The 18,639-nt window shown below is 44.5% G+C and overlaps 7 protein-coding genes across 7 annotated transcripts; all 7 read left to right on the top strand.

The window, feature by feature from the left end:
- Positions 1 to 337: 337 nt before the first annotated feature.
- On the top strand, positions 338 to 5,213 carry RhiXN_02896 (Retrotransposable element Tf2 protein; the record flags this gene model as incomplete). The annotated part of the gene is made up of 5 exons (XM_043322713.1): positions 338 to 393; positions 1,924 to 2,363; positions 2,493 to 3,053; positions 3,109 to 4,790; positions 4,854 to 5,213. The coding sequence occupies 5 exons, from the start codon at positions 338 to 340 to the stop codon at positions 5,211 to 5,213; spliced, it is 3,099 nt and encodes a 1,032-aa protein (XP_043178209.1).
- Positions 5,214 to 5,252: 39 nt separating this feature from the next.
- On the top strand, positions 5,253 to 6,590 carry RhiXN_02895 (Retrotransposable element Tf2 protein; the record flags this gene model as incomplete). Its single annotated transcript, XM_043322712.1, has 1 exon — positions 5,253 to 6,590. The coding sequence occupies one exon, from the start codon at positions 5,253 to 5,255 to the stop codon at positions 6,588 to 6,590; it is 1,338 nt and encodes a 445-aa protein (XP_043178208.1).
- A 43-nt stretch (positions 6,591 to 6,633) lies between these two features.
- On the top strand, positions 6,634 to 8,932 carry RhiXN_02894 (Retrotransposable element Tf2 protein; the record flags this gene model as incomplete). Its single annotated transcript, XM_043322711.1, has 2 exons — positions 6,634 to 7,282; positions 7,770 to 8,932. The coding sequence occupies 2 exons, from the start codon at positions 6,634 to 6,636 to the stop codon at positions 8,930 to 8,932; spliced, it is 1,812 nt and encodes a 603-aa protein (XP_043178207.1).
- Positions 8,933 to 10,612: 1,680 nt separating this feature from the next.
- On the top strand, positions 10,613 to 11,554 carry RhiXN_02893 (Retrotransposon-derived protein PEG10; the record flags this gene model as incomplete). Its single annotated transcript, XM_043322710.1, has 1 exon — positions 10,613 to 11,554. One exon carries the CDS (start codon positions 10,613 to 10,615, stop codon positions 11,552 to 11,554), a length of 942 nt encoding a protein of 313 aa, XP_043178206.1.
- A 33-nt stretch (positions 11,555 to 11,587) lies between these two features.
- RhiXN_02892 (Retrotransposable element Tf2 protein) lies at positions 11,588 to 12,929 on the top strand (the record flags this gene model as incomplete). Its single annotated transcript, XM_043322709.1, has 2 exons — positions 11,588 to 11,825; positions 12,427 to 12,929. 2 exons carry the CDS (start codon positions 11,588 to 11,590, stop codon positions 12,927 to 12,929), a joined length of 741 nt encoding a protein of 246 aa, XP_043178205.1.
- Positions 12,930 to 14,282: 1,353 nt separating this feature from the next.
- RhiXN_02891 (Retrotransposable element Tf2 protein) lies at positions 14,283 to 15,197 on the top strand (the record flags this gene model as incomplete). The annotated part of the gene is made up of 2 exons (XM_043322708.1): positions 14,283 to 14,697; positions 14,782 to 15,197. 2 exons carry the CDS (start codon positions 14,283 to 14,285, stop codon positions 15,195 to 15,197), a joined length of 831 nt encoding a protein of 276 aa, XP_043178204.1.
- Positions 15,198 to 16,987: 1,790 nt separating this feature from the next.
- On the top strand, positions 16,988 to 18,052 carry RhiXN_02890 (uncharacterized protein; the record flags this gene model as incomplete). The annotated part of the gene is made up of 4 exons (XM_043322707.1): positions 16,988 to 17,176; positions 17,226 to 17,465; positions 17,514 to 17,573; positions 17,630 to 18,052. The coding sequence occupies 4 exons, from the start codon at positions 16,988 to 16,990 to the stop codon at positions 18,050 to 18,052; spliced, it is 912 nt and encodes a 303-aa protein (XP_043178203.1).
- Between the last annotated feature and the right edge of the window lie 587 nt (positions 18,053 to 18,639).

The following is an 18,639-nucleotide window of genomic DNA, read 5'->3' as shown; positions in this document are numbered from 1 at the left end:
TAATTACACTAGTAATCTCACAGTAAATAAATGAGATAAAGATGCGAGCTAAGGTTTTCAAGGTCCCTCTATCCAATAGTGACCTTTACAAAACCTACAAAGCTCAGGAATGCCCTTAATATGCAATGCCTTTTGCATATATGCTGTTTTCTCACTCATTTAAATATATATAAATTCAGCTGAGTAGATAAACAGTAACAAGTAATATTTCTCTTGTTTGTAGTATTTATTATTCAAGATTCTATCTTGTGGCTACACACAGAAATATTCAGGGTCCCCCCTGTCGCGTAGGCAAGTGCTCTGGCGCTTAATCAGCCCTTAAGCGCCGACGCACTAAATGCGCCTTTTCTCCATCACCCGGGCATCCCACACTGCCGAATCGCTTGCGCTTAGGTGCGCATGTTTGTGCGCTCCAGAACGCTGGGTCAAACTCCCAAAACGGACAACATTTGGCTGAGTTATGCCCCATTTACTGTAAGTACCCAATGCAGAGGTATCCTACCTTTGGGATTGTTTACTCCAAGGATGAAACACTTAGCCTTGGGACATCTAAGGACCCACACAGGTAAATAATGCCTTGGGGCAAACATTGCCTTGGGGCAAATATTAGTATCTATTGTTTGTTTACTATGTACCAGAGTATTGGCTCCCTCAAGTGTTTCAGTTGCCACATATACCTCCTGTACCCCCTCTTGGTATCAATCATGTATATACTTGTTTGTGCGCCTTCTCAGGGTATAAAAGGACCCTGTGAAGACGCTTCTAATGCATCCATTTATCCACTCTTATATATTGACATATACACACAAGCCTTTAACAGCTTATCTGCGCATTTACTTTAGTGATTGACTCACTGTAAATAGCATAGGAGGTTATTCGGCGCACTAAGACCATAGGCCAGTCCCAACAGACACAGGGTAACCTATTAGTGTACTTACTGCAACCCTGTGCCCCTTGACTGTCACAGTTGTTGAGTTCAACATTGAGTATAGTGCGACAATACTGCAAGGATTGTTGTGATTGAGTGACAGTGTTTCAATCCACCATACCCCTTATATTGTAGATAGCTTTATCTACAATATCTCATAAATCCTAGATATATTTTAGGTAAACCCCATAAGTCTTAAGTCTTACTTAAGCATATATAAGTCCTATACTTATTAGGCAAGTCCTATAAATCCTGTACATTAGTCAGGTAACCCTCTTACTTAAGGTACTATCCCAGAAACCTTAAGTATACATACCCTTGGTCACTTAGGCTTAAGTAACATTAGTCTAAGGTACTATACATAACCAACCACCTGCACTTCATAGTTGCTAGACTATTTGTTAGGAGTTGTTATTCCTGATAACCTAGCCTATATTGTGCATATATTCTGTGCATATATTCTGATTCTTAATACTAGTTCTTAGTTATTCCCATATACATTTTGTATATAGTAATTCTTTCTTACTCCTGTACTTACACGACTCTTAACACATCCCCTCTTATCACTCCAGCCACACTAGAAGGACCTTCCAATGTGCCTATAAGTTGCATAAGGGTCAAACTCTGTCCAGAAATCCTCTGGCAGCAAGAGGATGCTACAAAACTCAATCACCTTCACAGATATCTCATAGGCAACAATGCCAGAAGCAGATCTCAGCCCCCAGCGCTCCACAGACTACTGGAGAAGAACACAGGGCACCTTATCAGCCATCTAGATGCTTGGAAACAAACCATGTTGCAGGATGTTACACAAGCAGTAGAGAGCGCAATTCAGCGCCTTCTGACTGCCCCCAGCAGCACAGATCCACACACACCTCCCAGAAGAGTCTTCACAGCCATAGACAACACCCCCAAGGCCCCTTCTGGCTCAGGCAGCTCAGGCAACAAGGACTTCTTAGTCCCTATCAAGGATGAGCCTGACCCAAAGGAAAAAGGGTCAAATTGGAGTCACCAGAACCACCTAAAACAACCCCAAACACCTCCTGGGCAATCCCACACACCCAGGAACACCTTGACCTCAACCCAGAGCAGCCCTTCATCAGACCAACGCCTGTAGATCTCCCAAGCACATCTCAAGCAGCAACAAGTAATCCCCTAAGCAAAGGATATCTATCAGCGCAACCAGGAGAAACAGATGAAGAAAAGGAGGCAAGAACGCTACACAACATTGCTACCATCATGGGCAGAGCCTTATCTGTCCCACTCCAGAGCACCTTCAGGGGACTGTCCCAAACTCCTGGCCCAGCCCAAGCAAAATCCAAAATCCCTGCTCCTGAGAAGTATGATAGCAAGAAGGGCCCTGCAGCCAAATCATTTATCATGGATTGCAAAACCTACTTCCTTAGCAATGCTTCTTCATTCCCTTCTGATCACAGTCAAATCTCCTTTGTCCTCATGAACCTAAGGGATGGACAACCCAAGAAGTGGGGACAGATCTATTTAGAGAAGCTGCTGAATGGGGATGACAAGCCAACCTTGGAATCCTGAGATACATTTCAAGCAGCATTCTTGCGTAACTGGAGCAATCCAGCAGTAGCACAAATTGCAGAACAACACCTGCGCAAGCTCAAGCAGCTGAAATCAGCAAGCAATTATGCCACAGAGTTTAGAATCATAGCCAGCAAACTAGAATGGTCAGACCCTGCCCTCATTGCCTCCTTCTGCCAGGGGCTCAAGGCAGAAGTCAGAAGCAAGCTAATTGAGTACACCCTGCACAAGAACATCACTGCACTGGACAAGTTCATTTCTACTGCCTGTCTAAATGATGACATGCTGTTTGAAGCGCGCAAGGAGCTAAGAAAAGATAGCAACAGCAGCACCAGCTCACCACAACACCCAGCTCAAGGGCACTCAAGCAATTTTGTTTCCAAGAAGATTCAGGAAGCAAGAAGAAATGCTGGAGAATGTTCCAAGTGTGGGGAGAAGTCTCACAAATGGGAGGACTGCAAGAATGGATGGTGCCTCAAAACAATAGAACGCTCTAAGCCTGAATCAGGAAAGGCTACAGAAGTAGAGAGCTGGAATCACTTCCCCAAGCAGGAAAAGTCTGAGGAAGTCTTGCCCTGTGTCTAGGCTTCCTGAATCTCCCTCAATGTCTATAGAACCCTTGTTTTGTGCAGCCCTGCAAACCAATAAATCACCACTGCTCACTATAGACATAGAAGGAATCACAGACACTCAAACTGCTCTAATTGATTCTGGTTCTTCTGCAAACTTCATTGATCCCCAATTTGCCCTTTCTCACAACATTCCACTCATTGAATTGGACTCCCCACACTCTGTCATTGGCATTAATGGCAAACAAGTCCGCAACCCTATCTGCTTCAAGGCTTGGTTAGTCTTTAGCTCTCAAAACAGGCAATTCTCTGCCATCTTCTATGCTCTTCCCCTTGGAAACAGAAAACTTATCCTTGGAACCCCATGGCTCAAATTGGCTGATCCAGACATTGATTGGACCACCATGAAAGTTTCACTCTGCTTAGCTACAGAAGCACAAGCTGGCAGCATCAACCCTGAGCCTCAGAACCTCCCTGTTGAATTCCAGGATTTCCAGAAAGTGTTCAGTGAAGAGTTCTTTACCACACTACCAGAACATTGCCCCTATGACATTGCTATTGACCTGGAAGAAGACAAACAGCCTCCCTATGGCCCTATCTATTCTGTGACCCCTGCAGAGAGAGAAGCACTCAAGGAACACATTGACTCAGAACTTGCAGCTGGGAAGATTGTGCCAACCACCTCACCAGCAGGAGCTCCAGTAATATTTGTAAAAAGGGCTGATGGCAGGCTTTGCTTAGTGGTGGACTATTGCCAGCTAAATGCCATCACAATCAAGGACACATATGCACTACCCAGACAGGACAAGCTAATTGAGAAATTGTGCCATGCTAAGATCTTCACAAAGCTAGATTTGAGGAATGGATATCACAACATCAGAATCAAGGAAGGAGATGAATGGAAGGCTGCATTTTGCACTGCCCTTGGTCACTTTGCTCCCACAGTCATGCAATTTGGCCTTAGCAATGCCCCAGCTGTGTTTATGCGCTTCATGAACAACATATTCCGTGATTTACTTGACATCTCTGTGGTTGTGTATTTGGATGACATCTTGATCTTCTCAAACTCAAGAGAAGAGCATGTGGAACATGTCAAGGAAGTCTTATCTTGCTTGCTGAAGCATAAATTATTCTGCAACCCTGCCAAATGCTACTTCTTTGTCACAGAAGTCACCTACATTGGTCTTGTGATTACTCCTGAGGGCATCTCCATGGAGAAAGACAAGGTGCAAGCAATCATGGACTGGCCTGAACCCCAAGATATGAAACAGGTGCAATCATTCCTAGGTTTTGCAAACTTCTACCATTGCTTTGTTCCCAACTTCTCTTGCTTAGCACGCCCTCTGAATATCCTTACTCAGAAGGAGCAACCATGGATCTGGCTAGAAGAACAGAAGGCTGCATTTGACGCAATCAAGGCTGAGATTTGCAAGGAGCCTGTTCTAGCCCACCCTGATGAATCTAAACCTTACACCTTGGAAACAGACGCTTCTGGAGCAGCCATGGGCGCTGTACTATCTCAGAGAAAGGAAGATGGTTGTCTACATCCTGTTGCATTCATGTCAGCCAGCTTTTCACCTGCTGAGCTGAACTATGACATGCATGATAAGGAGCTACTTGCCATCACTTGTGCATTTGAGCACTGGAGAATCTTCCTGGAAGGAACTGAGCAGCCTATCACTGTGTTTACTGATCACAAGAATCTGGAGTACTGGAAATCAGCTAGAACCTTCAACAGGCGTCATGTGTGCTGGCATCTCATGCTGGCGTCCTACAACTTTGTCATTGCTTATTGACCTGGGAAACAGTCACAGAAACCTGATGCCCTGTCAAGACAACCAGATCACATGGACTTAGAACCATCTCCACAAGTTATGATTCCAGAATCTCACTTTGAGGCATTTTCAGCACACATAGAGTTGTCCTTGTTGGATCAAATCAAGGAAGCTACCCAGGAAGACCCTAGTCTTGACACAATCTTGCTAGCTGTATCAGATCCTAAATCCACGCCCCACAGCATTGCACAAAAGTTCAAGGACTATACAATTCAGAAGGGTCTACTTCTGTATCAAGGAAGAGTAGTTGTGCCAGATGAACCTGAGATCAAACAGCAACTCTTATCTCACTTCCATGATTCTCCTGCTTCTGGTCACCAAGGAAGAGCATGAACTCTAGAGTTAATCAGTTGTCACTACTACTGGCCAGCAATGAAATTCCAAGTCAATTGCTATGTGGAGTCTTGTGAAATCTGCCAAAGAAGCAAGGGCCATGCACACAACTATGCTCTCAACCTGCTTTCTGTCCCTGCAGGTCCCTGGGAAGACATCTCATATGATTTCATTGTCAAGTTTCCCAAGTGTAAGGGATATGACAGCATCCTGGTGGTTGTAGACCACTTCTCAAAGATGATGCACCTGGTTCCCTGCAAAGAAACTGCTACTGCTGAGGATGTTGCTCAGATGTTCTTGGAGCATGTCTGGAAGCTACATGGCACTCCAAAGCACACTGTGTCTGACAGAGGGACTACATTCAACTCCAAGTTCCTCAAGGCACTCTACAAATCTCTGCAAATCATTCCTACTTTCTCTACTGCTTACCACCCACAATCTGATGGACAAACTGAGATCAAGAACCAATGGCTAGAGGCTTACCTATGTCCCTTCATTAATCATAGACAGTCTAATTGGGTTGATTGGCTCCCACTGGCTGACTTTGCTCACAACAACACCAGAAGCAAAGCAATGGGCAAATTGCCCTTTGAGATTGTGTATGGATGTTCTCCTGTCATTTCACCACTACTGGAACCTACTGGATTGCCTATTGCTGATGACAGAGCCAAGCAACTGGCTGAGACAATTCAGGAAGTACAGGCATCAATCAAATGGGCTCAGGAGCGCTACAAACAGGCAGACACAGGGAAACCACCTGAGTTTCAACCAGGAGACAAAGTTTGGCTTCTGGCTTCCAATATCATGTTGCAGTGCCCCAATAAAAAGCTAGACCACAAACAATATGGCCCTTTCCCTGTCATAGAAAGAGTGGGCTCTCACGTCTATTGCCTGGCTCTCCCTGAGACCATGAGAATCCATGATGTGTTCTATGTCAGCTTATTGTCTGCTTTCAAACAAGACACAGAGTTTGATTGCACATTCACCCCTCTGCCACCTGTAATCACAGCAGAAGGAGAAGAAGAGTACAAAGTAAACAAATTTGTAGATTGGGCAGCAGAAGATGGAATCTGGAAGTACAGGATGGGATGGAAGGGATATGTGCCCCATGAGGACACATGGGAACCAGCCAAGGATCTACAGCATTGCAAGGACAAATTGCGCGACTTCTTTGCCAATTACCTGGATGCTCCGGCGGACAACAACGCCATCCCTGCAAATGCGCGCAGAGTTAAAAGAGGGAAGATAGTCAAGCAACTCAGCAAGTCAAAAACTGCCTGCTTTGTCACTTTACAAGCTCTCACTGCCAAAATGTGCCCTGCTAAGCTCTTCTTGCGCTCTCCACTATCCCAGCATGCCCATCTTCAGCTCCATTGACGCCTTGGCTTACAACCCTTGCCTCAACATCAATTGCTACATCATGAACGGCCCAGAGGAGATGAGAGCACACCTAGACAGCTCTGCCAACATAACTCACACTCTGATGAGCACCAGCAGTTGCAACAAGGTTAGGTTCTTCAAGCGCAACGTGTACAAGCACCCCAAGTGGGGATTCCTCTATTGGCTTGACCCCAGGGGAGAAGAAGGACCAGATACACTGTATGGAAAACAAGTATACTGCTGGTGGCACTTCATTGCCTCCCATCCAGGTGCTTTCAGGGATCTGGCACAATGGCATTGTCATGGGTTTGCAACCCCACCCCCTACAGTCTCCACACCTTCATCTGCAAGAGAGCTGACCCAGGCAATGCAGAACCTCATTCTGCTTTACCCAGCAGACCCACCAGCCTACACAAGCAGGCCAGCAATACCAGTGACCCCTTCAGCATGCCCAGACACTCCCAGGCCAACAGAGGCGCAGGTACCAGCACCTTTGCCCTTCCCCCTGTTCTCCAGCACACCAGACACTTGCTGGGCCCCAGGATACTTGTCCCCAGTGAGAGAAACACAATGGGAGCCTCAGAGCTACCTAGGATGGAGCGATGAGGAGATAAGAAGGAATGTGGAAACATTTGAAGGCAGTGAGAATGAGGAGCTGTTTAGTTTTGAGGAGTTACTAGCTATTGATTGTTTGGAATGGATGTAAGCAGCCCTTTGTCACTGCCTAAGGGCTTTTGAGGGGGGCAATGTCATGAGCCTCACCTCCTGACATGATTATGTGCTGCCTGTCACCTCCTCCCTCCCCCCAGTGTATTTGTCTGGGGGACTCATCTGTATCCATCTCATCTGTTTGCATAGTTCCTATCTTCCATGTTTATGTTCTTCCCTCTCCCTTGTTCCCTTCTTGCACTTGGCCTGGACTTATTCTGCTCTAAGTGCTTCTATCTTGCTTATCTTGCTGCACACTGGCCCAGTTCAATGTGTAGAGCTTCTGAGCCATATGCTCCATCTTGCTTCCAAGTTGTGCAGCCCAGACACTGTCCCTTCTCCTTGTATTTACCCCCTTTCACTTTTGTTATAAAAGAAGACTGTGAATTGGCTTGGAAACCCCAAGAACAATTCACCTTGTCAATTTCCCACTCTCTCATCTGTGTGAATTGTCTCAATATCTCACAGCAGTCATTTCACTCTTGGTTGTGACAGAACTCAAGGACTTGGTAACCAAAAGTCCAGTTCTTATCCATTCCAACCCAGACTATCCTTACTACTTGGAGACAGATGCCTCAGGAGTTGCTATGGGAGCTATCCTAAGCCAAAGAAGCTCTGATGGACAACTGCATCCCATTGCCTATATGTCCAAATCCTTCAGTGGCACAGAATCCAATTATGACACCTACAACAAGGAACTACTGGCAATCACCAAGGCATTGGAAGAATGGCAAATTTTCCTCAAGGCAACCCACACTCCAATCCAGGTATTTACAGACCACAGAAACCTGGAGCATTGGATGAGCACCAGAACATTTAACTGGAGACATGCCCAATGGAGAGTATTCTTAAGTGATTTCAACTTTGAAATTCACTATAGACCAAGAAAGCAATCAGGGAAACCAGACACTCTATCAAGATTGGATTACAGGGACACAAAACACAAACCAGAAGTCATGCTCCCCCTGGAGACCTTTGCCAATCAGGGTGTATTGGAGGAAGAAGTTGCTATCACCAAGGAAATACAGAGCAAGATAAAGGAAGATCTGTCACTAGAACCCATTATCAGATTCCTAACAGAAGACATTGAATCTGCACCACTGTCCATCAAAAAGGTGTACCAAGATTATGATTGGGAAGAGGACCTTCTCTGGTATCAAGGAAAGCTAGTAGTCCCAGACTTGGAACCCCTGAAGGAACAACTTCTCAAAGAATTCCATGACTCTCCTTTGGCAGGACACCCTGGACAACAAAGGACATTAGAACTCCATAACCAGAACTACTGGTGGCCTGGAATGAAGGCTCCTGCTAAAGAATGGGTCAAGTGCTGTCCATTTTGCCAGAGCAATAGAAGGGCATGTGCTCCAACCATCTCCTTGAAACCATTGGAAGTACTGCCTTACCCATCTCACACAATCTCCTACAACTTCATCACAGGCTTTCCCAAGTTGCAAGGGCATGATGCAATCCTGGTGGTAATTGACTCCTTCTCTAAATTTGGCCACTTTATCCCTACCTCCAAGAAAGTGACTGCAAAAGGACTGTCAGAATTATTCATCAACCAGATCTGGAAACTCCATGGTTTACCAATCAGAACCATTTTAGACAGGGGCACTACATTCACAGGGTAATTCCTCAGGGTCCTCTACTAGTGTTGTGTATGAGCCAAGTTGAGCTGAGCCAAGCCAACTTGCTTGTGCTAGAGTAAGCAGCCTTGTGGTTACTTGGTGTGATGATTAAGCAATTTGTGCCCTGGCTTGTGTGATGGGTCCATTCTGTTGGGTTATACATATATTCAGCCTGGTTTGGTATGGTGCATGTACAGTACATGAAATGATAATGAGGTTTAAGTTAGTATGTACATGGAATCAATAACTTCTGACTATTCTTCATCCTTGCAAGTCACACTCTTAAACAGATGAGAGACAAAATTAAGACTATTGGGCCTGATCTCAATCCTAGTCTCTGTAACATCATCTAGATGGTCTCTGCAGCACCAATGCAATGTGTGCTTCAAAACTTGCAAATATATGATGTTCAAAGCAGAGAGGCAAGTTCTCTGAGCAGTTACAGTCAACTTGCTCAACAAGAATACTTGTTCAGACAATACAGACAAGGCTTGTGCAGGGAGGATGTTCATTGCAATCTGGTAGAGTATTGGGTATGTATACTGATGATTCTGCCAATAAATAATAAGCACTACAGCAATGATTTGAAGAGTCTAGTACTTACAATCCAGTACTCTACCAGGTCCAAGCTACCCATTGTCTCTTGGCCAACAAAGGGCTTGTCAAGCTAGCGCTGGTACTCTTCCTGCACAATTTGTTGGTTGCACTTTTCAACCTCAAAGGGGCTTGGCCCATTGTCCCAGCTAACTGTCTCTGATGTACTAGAAGTTCTGCCAGGTTTCAGGCATATATACATCAAAATTAGTGCTATTGAACTGTACCCACAAGGACAGAGGCTGCAGGCCTGGGCTGGATGCATTGGATGCATGTTGCAGATTTATGCCTGCAGTAACAACTTGCAGATATCTGGAGCCCTGGGCCCAGGCAGCTTGACAAGCCAATAATGTTGAACATGCAACAGGTGGCAGCAGCCAATTTTGTTGAATTTGCAGCATCTAAGACAAAAAAAGATGATTAAGTACTAATAATATATTGAATATGTAGTCTTACCTTGTCCAAAATGATTTCCTCAGCCTCCTTGATATTGGTGTGCAATTGGTGAGTTTGAATCCAAGAGAGCTTGATTGAGGGATTAAGGAACATTGCAATGGTGTGGGCCAGAGCATCCTTAAATGTCCCAAGGTACTCTTGGAGCTTGAAAATCCCTCAAGAGATAGCATGCAACAGTTTGGGCATCAAAGTTGCAAGCTGCTCCCAAGACCAGGTAATTGTCTTGAAGAGAGGGATGGCAAGAGCAAGAGTTGGGGTCTTCTCCAAGGACAAGACCTCCTGTGTGTTGTATGGTATGTGCAAGATCAAAATCAGGTCTTGCAAAACCTTGTACTGAGAATGGTCAAGTATGAGTATGATGGCTTCACAGCACATTTGGAATGCAAAGTCAGCAATAGCCTGTAACATACAATTTGTATTCAGCCAAATAGTATCAATAAAAGTGAGATTAACTTACTGGATACATAGTCTTGTAGCAATCCATCATCAGATAAGTTGAGCCCCATCAAACAGGAGAATCTCAAAGGAGCTGCATGCACTTCCCACTTCACTCCCACCATTACCTCTTGCACCCCCACTTACTTGTCTTCCAGGGCCTCTTCCCATGCTGGCAGGTCCTATCCAACACATTCCATGGCAACCCATTCCTGGCCTCCCTCTAGAGCTGCTCCCCCTATCCATCTGGGAGACATGGGATCCCAATTACTGCCAGCCCCCTCTGTTGACAACTACAATGTTGGGGAAGTGTCCCTCAAAAGGGTCATCCACCTCCTGTGTGGGGTCCAAGGACAACTGGACTGCCTCAAACAAAAATTTGGCAAACAAGCCAAAGCAATCAAGGAGACCTGCTCCATTGTCAAAGGAGTCTCCCAAATGGTTGATGGCATTGAGGCTAGGATTCCCCAAGCCCCTCAACCAAGCACCCCCAAGGACCAAAAGGCACCACCCCTGGTCAAGGAAACCCCTTGCCCCCTACCCAAAACCAAGCCTAAGCAAGAGGCTATCCACCTGGCCTTTACAGGCCCAACTAGATCCATCCCAAGGCTTTACCAGCCCACTCCTGTCAAACCAATCCTTCCCCCCATGTCCCCCCTCTATTGGGCCCACTCTGTCCAGATGCCTACACCTCCCCCTCCAGCTCCAGCTACAGCCACTATCCCTCAATACACAGCTGTCAAAGTAGACCACCCAGACCCTTACAAAGGGAAGGTTGGGAGCAAGTCTAAGCAATGGCTGACCTGCATGCTTGTGTGGGTCCAGCTGAATCAAAGGATGTTTCCCACCCAGGTGGAAGTCCTTTCATTCCTGCTCATGAACATGGACAATGCTGCCAGTGCATGGGCCCACCCCCACTTGGACCTTCTAGGGTCCCATTGCACAATCATCCAGACCACAGATAACTTCAAAAGGGAATTCTTGGCAGCCTTTGGGGATCCAGATGCCACAAGGGCAGCAGAACATAAAATTACTTCACTTACACAAACTGGTACTTGTGCCAATTATATCACAAAGTTCTGCACCCTGGCAATGGAATTGGACTGGAATAATGCAGCCCTGAGGGGCCAATTTGCATGAGGCCTCCACTGGGAGGTCAGTAGACAGATTGCAATGTGCAAACATTGCCCCACCAAGCTCTTGGAGTTACAGAATGTAGCTCTAATCATCAATAATGCCCTCCAAGAGGAGCACGCCAGCCACCTGCCTAAGGGTATTAAGTCTGGCAGCTCTTCCACCCTCAACTGGGGGGCAAGTACCAGCCATCAGGCCAGTACCTCCAAGAAACTCTCCAAGGATCCCAACTTTGTCTTGGAGGAAGAGCATAATTGCCACCATGCTGAAGGCACATGTATCAAATGAGGCAAAATGGGGCACAAATTTGCCAAATGTTGCACAGAATGGAAGGCAACCCCTAAGGATGACAAGGGGAAGCCAAAAGAAGCCACCAAGATTGGCAAAGAGTCCAAACCTGAATTGGGAAAAGACTAAGGGTACCTGCTGCCATGTGCAAGGACCCCAAGGACTCTGGTGGAATTGAAATTTGTAACATATTGAATAGGACCAATAGAATCTCCCCCTTTTTACTATTTCAATTAAACCAGAGAAACAAGCAGAACACTTAGAAGTCCTGATAGATTCAGGCACCACATCATCTTTCCTACACCCATGCACTGCTGAGGCATTACACCTTCCACTCATAGATCTCCCTTTTCCCCACACTGTAACTATGCTTGATGGGTCAAGCCCCCAGGCTGGTAAAATCTGGAAACAGGCAAATCTTACCTTTACCTTTGATGGCAAAAAAATGACAGAAACATTCCTCATTTGTAACACCAGCTCACATGCTGCCATCCTAGGACTATAATAGTTAGATGTGCACAATCCAGAGATTGATTGGAACTCCCACTCATTATCCTTTCCCTATTCCCCTCCCAATCACGTGGCCATAGCCAAAGAAGAGGAAGCTGATTGTAACCTGCTTGAAGGATTACCCCCAGAATACCACCAATACACCAAGGTATTTGGGGAGGAAGAGTTCAACAAGCTTCCCCTACATAGGCACTATGATATTGGGGTCAAACCTGTGGAAGAAGGCCACCTTAACTACCTGCTCTACAGCATGACCAATGCCAAATCCTCAACCCTCAAGGATTGGCTCAGGGATGAGTTGAAAACTGGGAAAATACTCCCCAGTAAATCCTCCATCAGTTCCCTGGTCATGTTTGGTCCTACAAAGGATGGCTCCTGCCAATTGGTTGTTGATTATTGCTGCCTTAATAACCAGACTAAGAAGAATGTATACCCCTTACCCCATCCTGACAACCTCATGGCCCAGCTTTGTGGTGCCAAGGTCTTCACCAAATTGAATCTAAGATGGGGTTACTATAATGTCTGTGTTAAGGAAGGCAACAAGTGGAAAACAGCTTTCCGCACCAAGTATGGTCTCTACTAGTCTTTGGTCATGACCTTTGGTTTAACAAATGCCCCACTTTGTTCCAACACTTTATGAATGAATTGTTCAAAGACCTGTTGGATGTATGCATCATCATCTATCTCAATGACATCCTAATTTACTCCAAGGATGACGCATCACACTCCACACACATTCACAAAGTACTACAGCAGTTAATGGACAATCAATTGTTCTGCAAAGCATCCAAATGCGTATTCCACATTGTCCTAGACATCTGTATGGACATCAAGGGGGTTGGCGCTTGTGGCTGCAGTGTACAATGAGAAAGTTGCATAAGGCAACAAGAATCCTAACTACAGCAATGACCAACTATCCTACAACATCAAGACCACTTATGGCAGTGGCAAGCTATCTAAGTACAGTGACAAAGCCACTTAAGGCGGTGTGTAGCTAAGTGTCATGCCCTAGAGGCGTGACCACCTTAGAATCCACTAAGTCAAAGAAATAGTGAATATATGCGCTATTTTCATGAAGATTTATGGATATATGCATCTTTATGCTATTTAGGCGCTGAGCGCTTATTATTTAATCTCATCACATGACTAAAGGTCATGTGATCTTGTTTTCTTATCTCTGGTCATGTGACCTTATCTTTGTTATTGTGTTTGTCACTGTATATACTATTCCCCTTGCTTGTTGAATATATAAGGAGGGTTCTGAGAGCCTTAAGCCTCAGAACTTGACCTCTTATCCCCATCCACACCTACCTACCCTAAGACATACACCTAAGAGTATTGCCTGAGAGCATACCAGTCCCTGTCAAAGGTCCCTTGCCCAGCTGTCTTTACAGCATTAGTGCACTCTTACTTAAATTGGTCTTGTCCACCCTTTATCTGGCTTTGCCTTAGAGCATTGTTAGATCCCACTTGCTGATAAGTCCTATATTAGGCAATAGCTTGTTGGTTTACCATCTTGGTAGTTGTTGGCTCTGACACTAAGTAACTAAGTATTTACTGAGCCTAAGGCTCTCATACAATGAGGGATGCAACAAGAGGTAATTGACCTGGGCGTTACCATGGTCAGTTGGCCTCCTTATATATTCTACAGATGAACTATTTACAAATACATTATATCCAATACCTAATCCAATAAGAACCCTGCTCTGCAGTTGGCCTTACTCATGCATACGTGTCACTGATGTGTCATGATGATGTCATAGGTGGAGGTGGCTACATGTGCTGAATAAGCGCAGGAGGGGACATGGCTTGGTGCTTTAATGTATGATATAAGCATCAATGTCACATGATTGAAAATGTAGTCCAATTGCCTTTGTTTAAATTCAAGAATTTAGGAATAAATTCCCTAGGTATAAGTGTGTCTACAACACACATGATGTCCATTGAATACCTTGGAATCATTGTATTGGATAAAGGGTTTAGCTTGGAAAAGCTCAAAATCCAAGCAGTACAAGAATGGCCCACACCCACAAAGGTTAAAGAAGTCCAGTCCTTCCTAGGCTTTGCCAATTTTCTGTGCTGGTTTGTTGCCAATTTCAGTCACATGGCACAACCTCTGCATAACCTGGTTAAAAAAAACACACCATGGAAGTGGGATACTAAGGAACAAGAAGTGTTCCAGGTACTCAAGGGTGCCATCACCAACACACCCATACTTGCACATGCCAACCCTGAAAAGCCTTACTTCCTGGGAACAGATCCATCTGGTGCCACCCTTGGTTCAATCCTTAGCCAACACCAAGAAGACAGCTGGTTACACCCGCTAGGCTTCTTATTGGAATCATTCAAGGGTGCCAAACAGAACTATGATATGCACAATAAATAACTACTTGCTATCATAAGGTCCTTTGAATACTGGTGCATCTTCCTGGAAGGGACCCTTCACCCTGTCACTGTGTTCACCAATCACCTGAATTTGGAATACTGGAAGGAATCTAGAACTTTCAACTGTAGATACACCAGATGGCACCTGCTTCTGGCAGGATACAATTTCCAAATAGTATACCAACCCAGGAAACAATTGGGAAAACCAGATGCTCTTTCCCAATGCACTGATCTCACAGATATTCCTCCAGCTCCCCAAACCATGCTCCCCTATCCTGTCTTTGCCAATATTGCCTTAGTAACACCCAAAAAGGAACTCCAACATCAGATTGAGTCAAGCCTAGACCAAGACAAATCCTTGGAAGAGATACTGACCTTCCTACAAAATGAGTCCAAAGCACCCACCTCCATAAAGCACACATTCAAAGATTACAAAATGGAGGCCAGCCTGTTAAGAGTTGCATAAGTACAGGAGTAAGAAAGAATTACTATATACAAAATGTATATGAGAATAGCTAAGAACTACTATTACAAATCAGAATATATGCACAGAATATATGCACAATACTGGCTAGGTGATCAGAAATAACAACTCCTAACAAATAGTCTAGCAACTATGAAGTGCAGGTGGTTGGTTATGTATAGTACCTTGGACTAATGTTACTTAAGCCTAAGTGACTAAGGGTATGTATACTTAAGGTCTCTGGGATAGTACCTTAAGTAAGAGGGTTACCTGACTAATGTACAGGATTTACAGGATTTGCCTAATAAGTATAGGACTTATAGATGCTTAAGTAAGACTTAAGACTTGTGGGGTTTACCTAAAATATATCTAGGATCTATGAGATCTTGTAGATAAAGCTATCTACAATATGGGGGGTATGGTGGATTGATACACTATCACTCAATCACAACAATCCTTACAGTATCATTGCACTGTACTCAATGTTGAACTCAACAACTGTGACAGTCAAGGGGCACAGAGTTGCAGTAAGTACACTAATAGGCTACCCTGTGTCTGTTGGGACTGGCCTATGGTCTTAGTGTGCCAAATAACCTCCTATGCTATTTACAGTGAGTCAATCACTAAAGTAAATGTGCAGATAAGCTGTTAAAGGCTTGTGTGTATATGTCAATATATAACAGTGGATAAATGGATGCATTAGAAGCGTCTTCACAGGGTCCTTTTATACCCTGAAAAGGCACACAAACAAGTATATACATGATTGATATGAAGAGGGGGTACAGGAGGTACATGTGGCAACTGAAACACTTAGGAGAGCCAATACTTTGGTACATGGTAAACAATAACAGTTCCTAATATTTGCCCCAGGGCAATGTTTGCCCCAAGGCAGTATTTACCTGTGTGGGTCCTTGGATGTCTCAAGGCTAAGTGTTTCATCTTTGGAGTAAACAGTCCCAAAGGTATGATACCACTACATTGGGTACTTACAGTAAATAGGACATAACTCCGCCAAATGTTGTCCGTTTTGGAAGTTTGAGCCAGCGTTCTGGAGCGCACAGGCAGGCACACCTAAGCGCAAGCAATTCAGTAGTGTGGGATGCCCGGTTGATGGAAAAAAGGCGCATTTATTGCATTGGCGCTTAAGTGCTGATTAAGTGCAGGAGCACTTGCCTATGCAACAGGAGGACCCTGAATATTTCTGTGTGTAGCCACAAGATAGAATCTTCTATAATATATACTATAAACAGGAGAAATATTGCTTGTTCCTGTTTATCTACTCAGCTGAATTTACATATATTTAGATGAGTGAGAAAACAGCATATATGCAAAAGATATTGCATATTGAGGATATTCCTGAGGCTTAGAGGTTTTGAAAAGGTTGCAATTGGATAGAGGTACCTTGAAAATCTTAGTTTGCATCTTTATCTGATTTTATTTGCTGTAATATTACTTGTGTAATTAATAAAATAAGTACAGATCATAGGAGAAATGTAATATCCATAACATGGCCTATTGTTTTACCAAGGACAAATAGCAGTTCCTGGTGTTGGTACCCTATGTATGGATCTGTTACAAATCTTCCATGACAGCCCTTTGACTGGGCACCCTGGAAGGCAACAAACATTGGAATTGATATCCCAATCTTACTACTGGCCTGGCATCTGAGCAGATACTTACTGGCATGTAGACTCATGTGAAACATGCCAACACATCAGAAAGCCCAAGTACTCCTCCATTCTGCCTCAACCCCTTGAAATCCATCATGTCCCTGGCAACACATCTTGTACAATATGATTGTTGATCTACCAAAGGATGGAGCCTATGATTCCATCCTAGTCATCATCAATAGTTTCACCAATTACAGGATCTTTATTGAATGTTCCAAGAAACTCAAAGCACCAGAGTTAGCAGAACTATTCCTACAACATGTATGGAAACATCATGGAATACCAGAGAAGACAATATCAGATAGGGGAAGGGTGTTCAATAACAAGTTCCTGAAAGCCCTTTACAAACGGCTGGGAATAGACCCTCACTTCTCTTTGGCTTACCATCCCACAGAGTGACAGACAGACCAAACATGTGAACCCATCAATCAAAAACTTCCTGAGGGCATACTCTGGCATCAACCAAAAGGACTGGACCAGGTGGCTCCCTATGGCCAGGTTTGCCTATAACAACACAGTCCACAGTAGTACAGGGAAAACACTGTTCAAGGCATTATATGGGTGGGAACCATCCTTGACCCCCAGCAATGTTCCTACAGATGTACCAGAGGCAGACAATCTTGCCTAAGTAATGGAAAGTCAATGAAAGGAGGTGGAAGCCACACTCCAGCAAGCCAAGAACTGTATGATTGCAGGAGAACCAGACCAGGTACCCATAGAGTTCAAAACAGGGAAGAAGCTTGGCTTGATGCCAAGAATATCAAGCTTAAAACCCTGAGCCCCAAGCTAATGGAACAACACTTGAGACCCTTCAAGATCATGGAGAAAATCTCTGACAGGGCCTACTGGTTGGAACTTCCCCTGTCAATGAAAATCCACAATGTCTTCTATGTGGGGTTACTATTGAAAGTAAAAAGGGACAAAGCCAGAACCTTTGAGAACAGACCACCCCCAGTAACAGTTGACAGGGAGGAAGAATACAAGGTAGAAGGGATCACAGACATGGAAGAACAAAACAGAGAATGGTTCTTTAGGGTTAATTGGAAAGGCTACAGATCAGAGGAAAATACCTGGGAACCAAGGGAAAACCTCAAAAACGCCAAGAAAATCCTAAAAAATTTCGAAAAGGAGATGAAAAAGAAGGCCCTTGGTGCTGCCAAGGCCCTTAGAGGGGAGGCAGTGTCATAGACACACTTATACCTAGGGATTTAATCCCTACTTTCTCAAATTTAAACAAAGCCAAATGGACAATATTTTCAATCACATGACTTTGGTGTTTATATCATACACTAAGCGCCAAGCCATGTCCCCATCCACTCTTACTCAGCATATGTAGCCACCTCCACCTGATGACATCATTATGACACATCAGTGACACATATGCATGAGTAAGGCTGCAGTTGGAGCAGGGTTCTTATTGGATTAGCTTTTCCTTATATGTATTTGTAATTAGGTCACACTCTGTGATATAAGGAGACCAGCCAACCATGGTAACACCCAGGTCAATTACCTCTTGTCACATCTCCACTTGTACACAGGGCCTTACAGCCTGGGTTCCACTAAGTCTCACTAGTTACATATGTAGTCACCACCTTAAGCAGCTTGTTCATTGTGCTTAGGTAGTTTGCCATTGCCTGTATTGACCTGGTCACCATAGTGTAGTAGCTTGTTGTTATAGTTAGCATCCACACCACCTTAAGCAGTCTGGTTACAAGTACATACAGCCATAAGTGCCTGCTGCCTTGATGTCCTTATAGACATCTAGGACACCAAGC

Source organism: Rhizoctonia solani, chromosome 3, assembly GCF_016906535.1.
Source record: "Rhizoctonia solani chromosome 3, complete sequence".
Taxonomy (NCBI): domain Eukaryota; kingdom Fungi; phylum Basidiomycota; class Agaricomycetes; order Cantharellales; family Ceratobasidiaceae; genus Rhizoctonia; species Rhizoctonia solani.
Note: the sequence above shows the minus strand (reverse complement) of the source record. Positions and strands in the feature narration are given on the sequence as shown.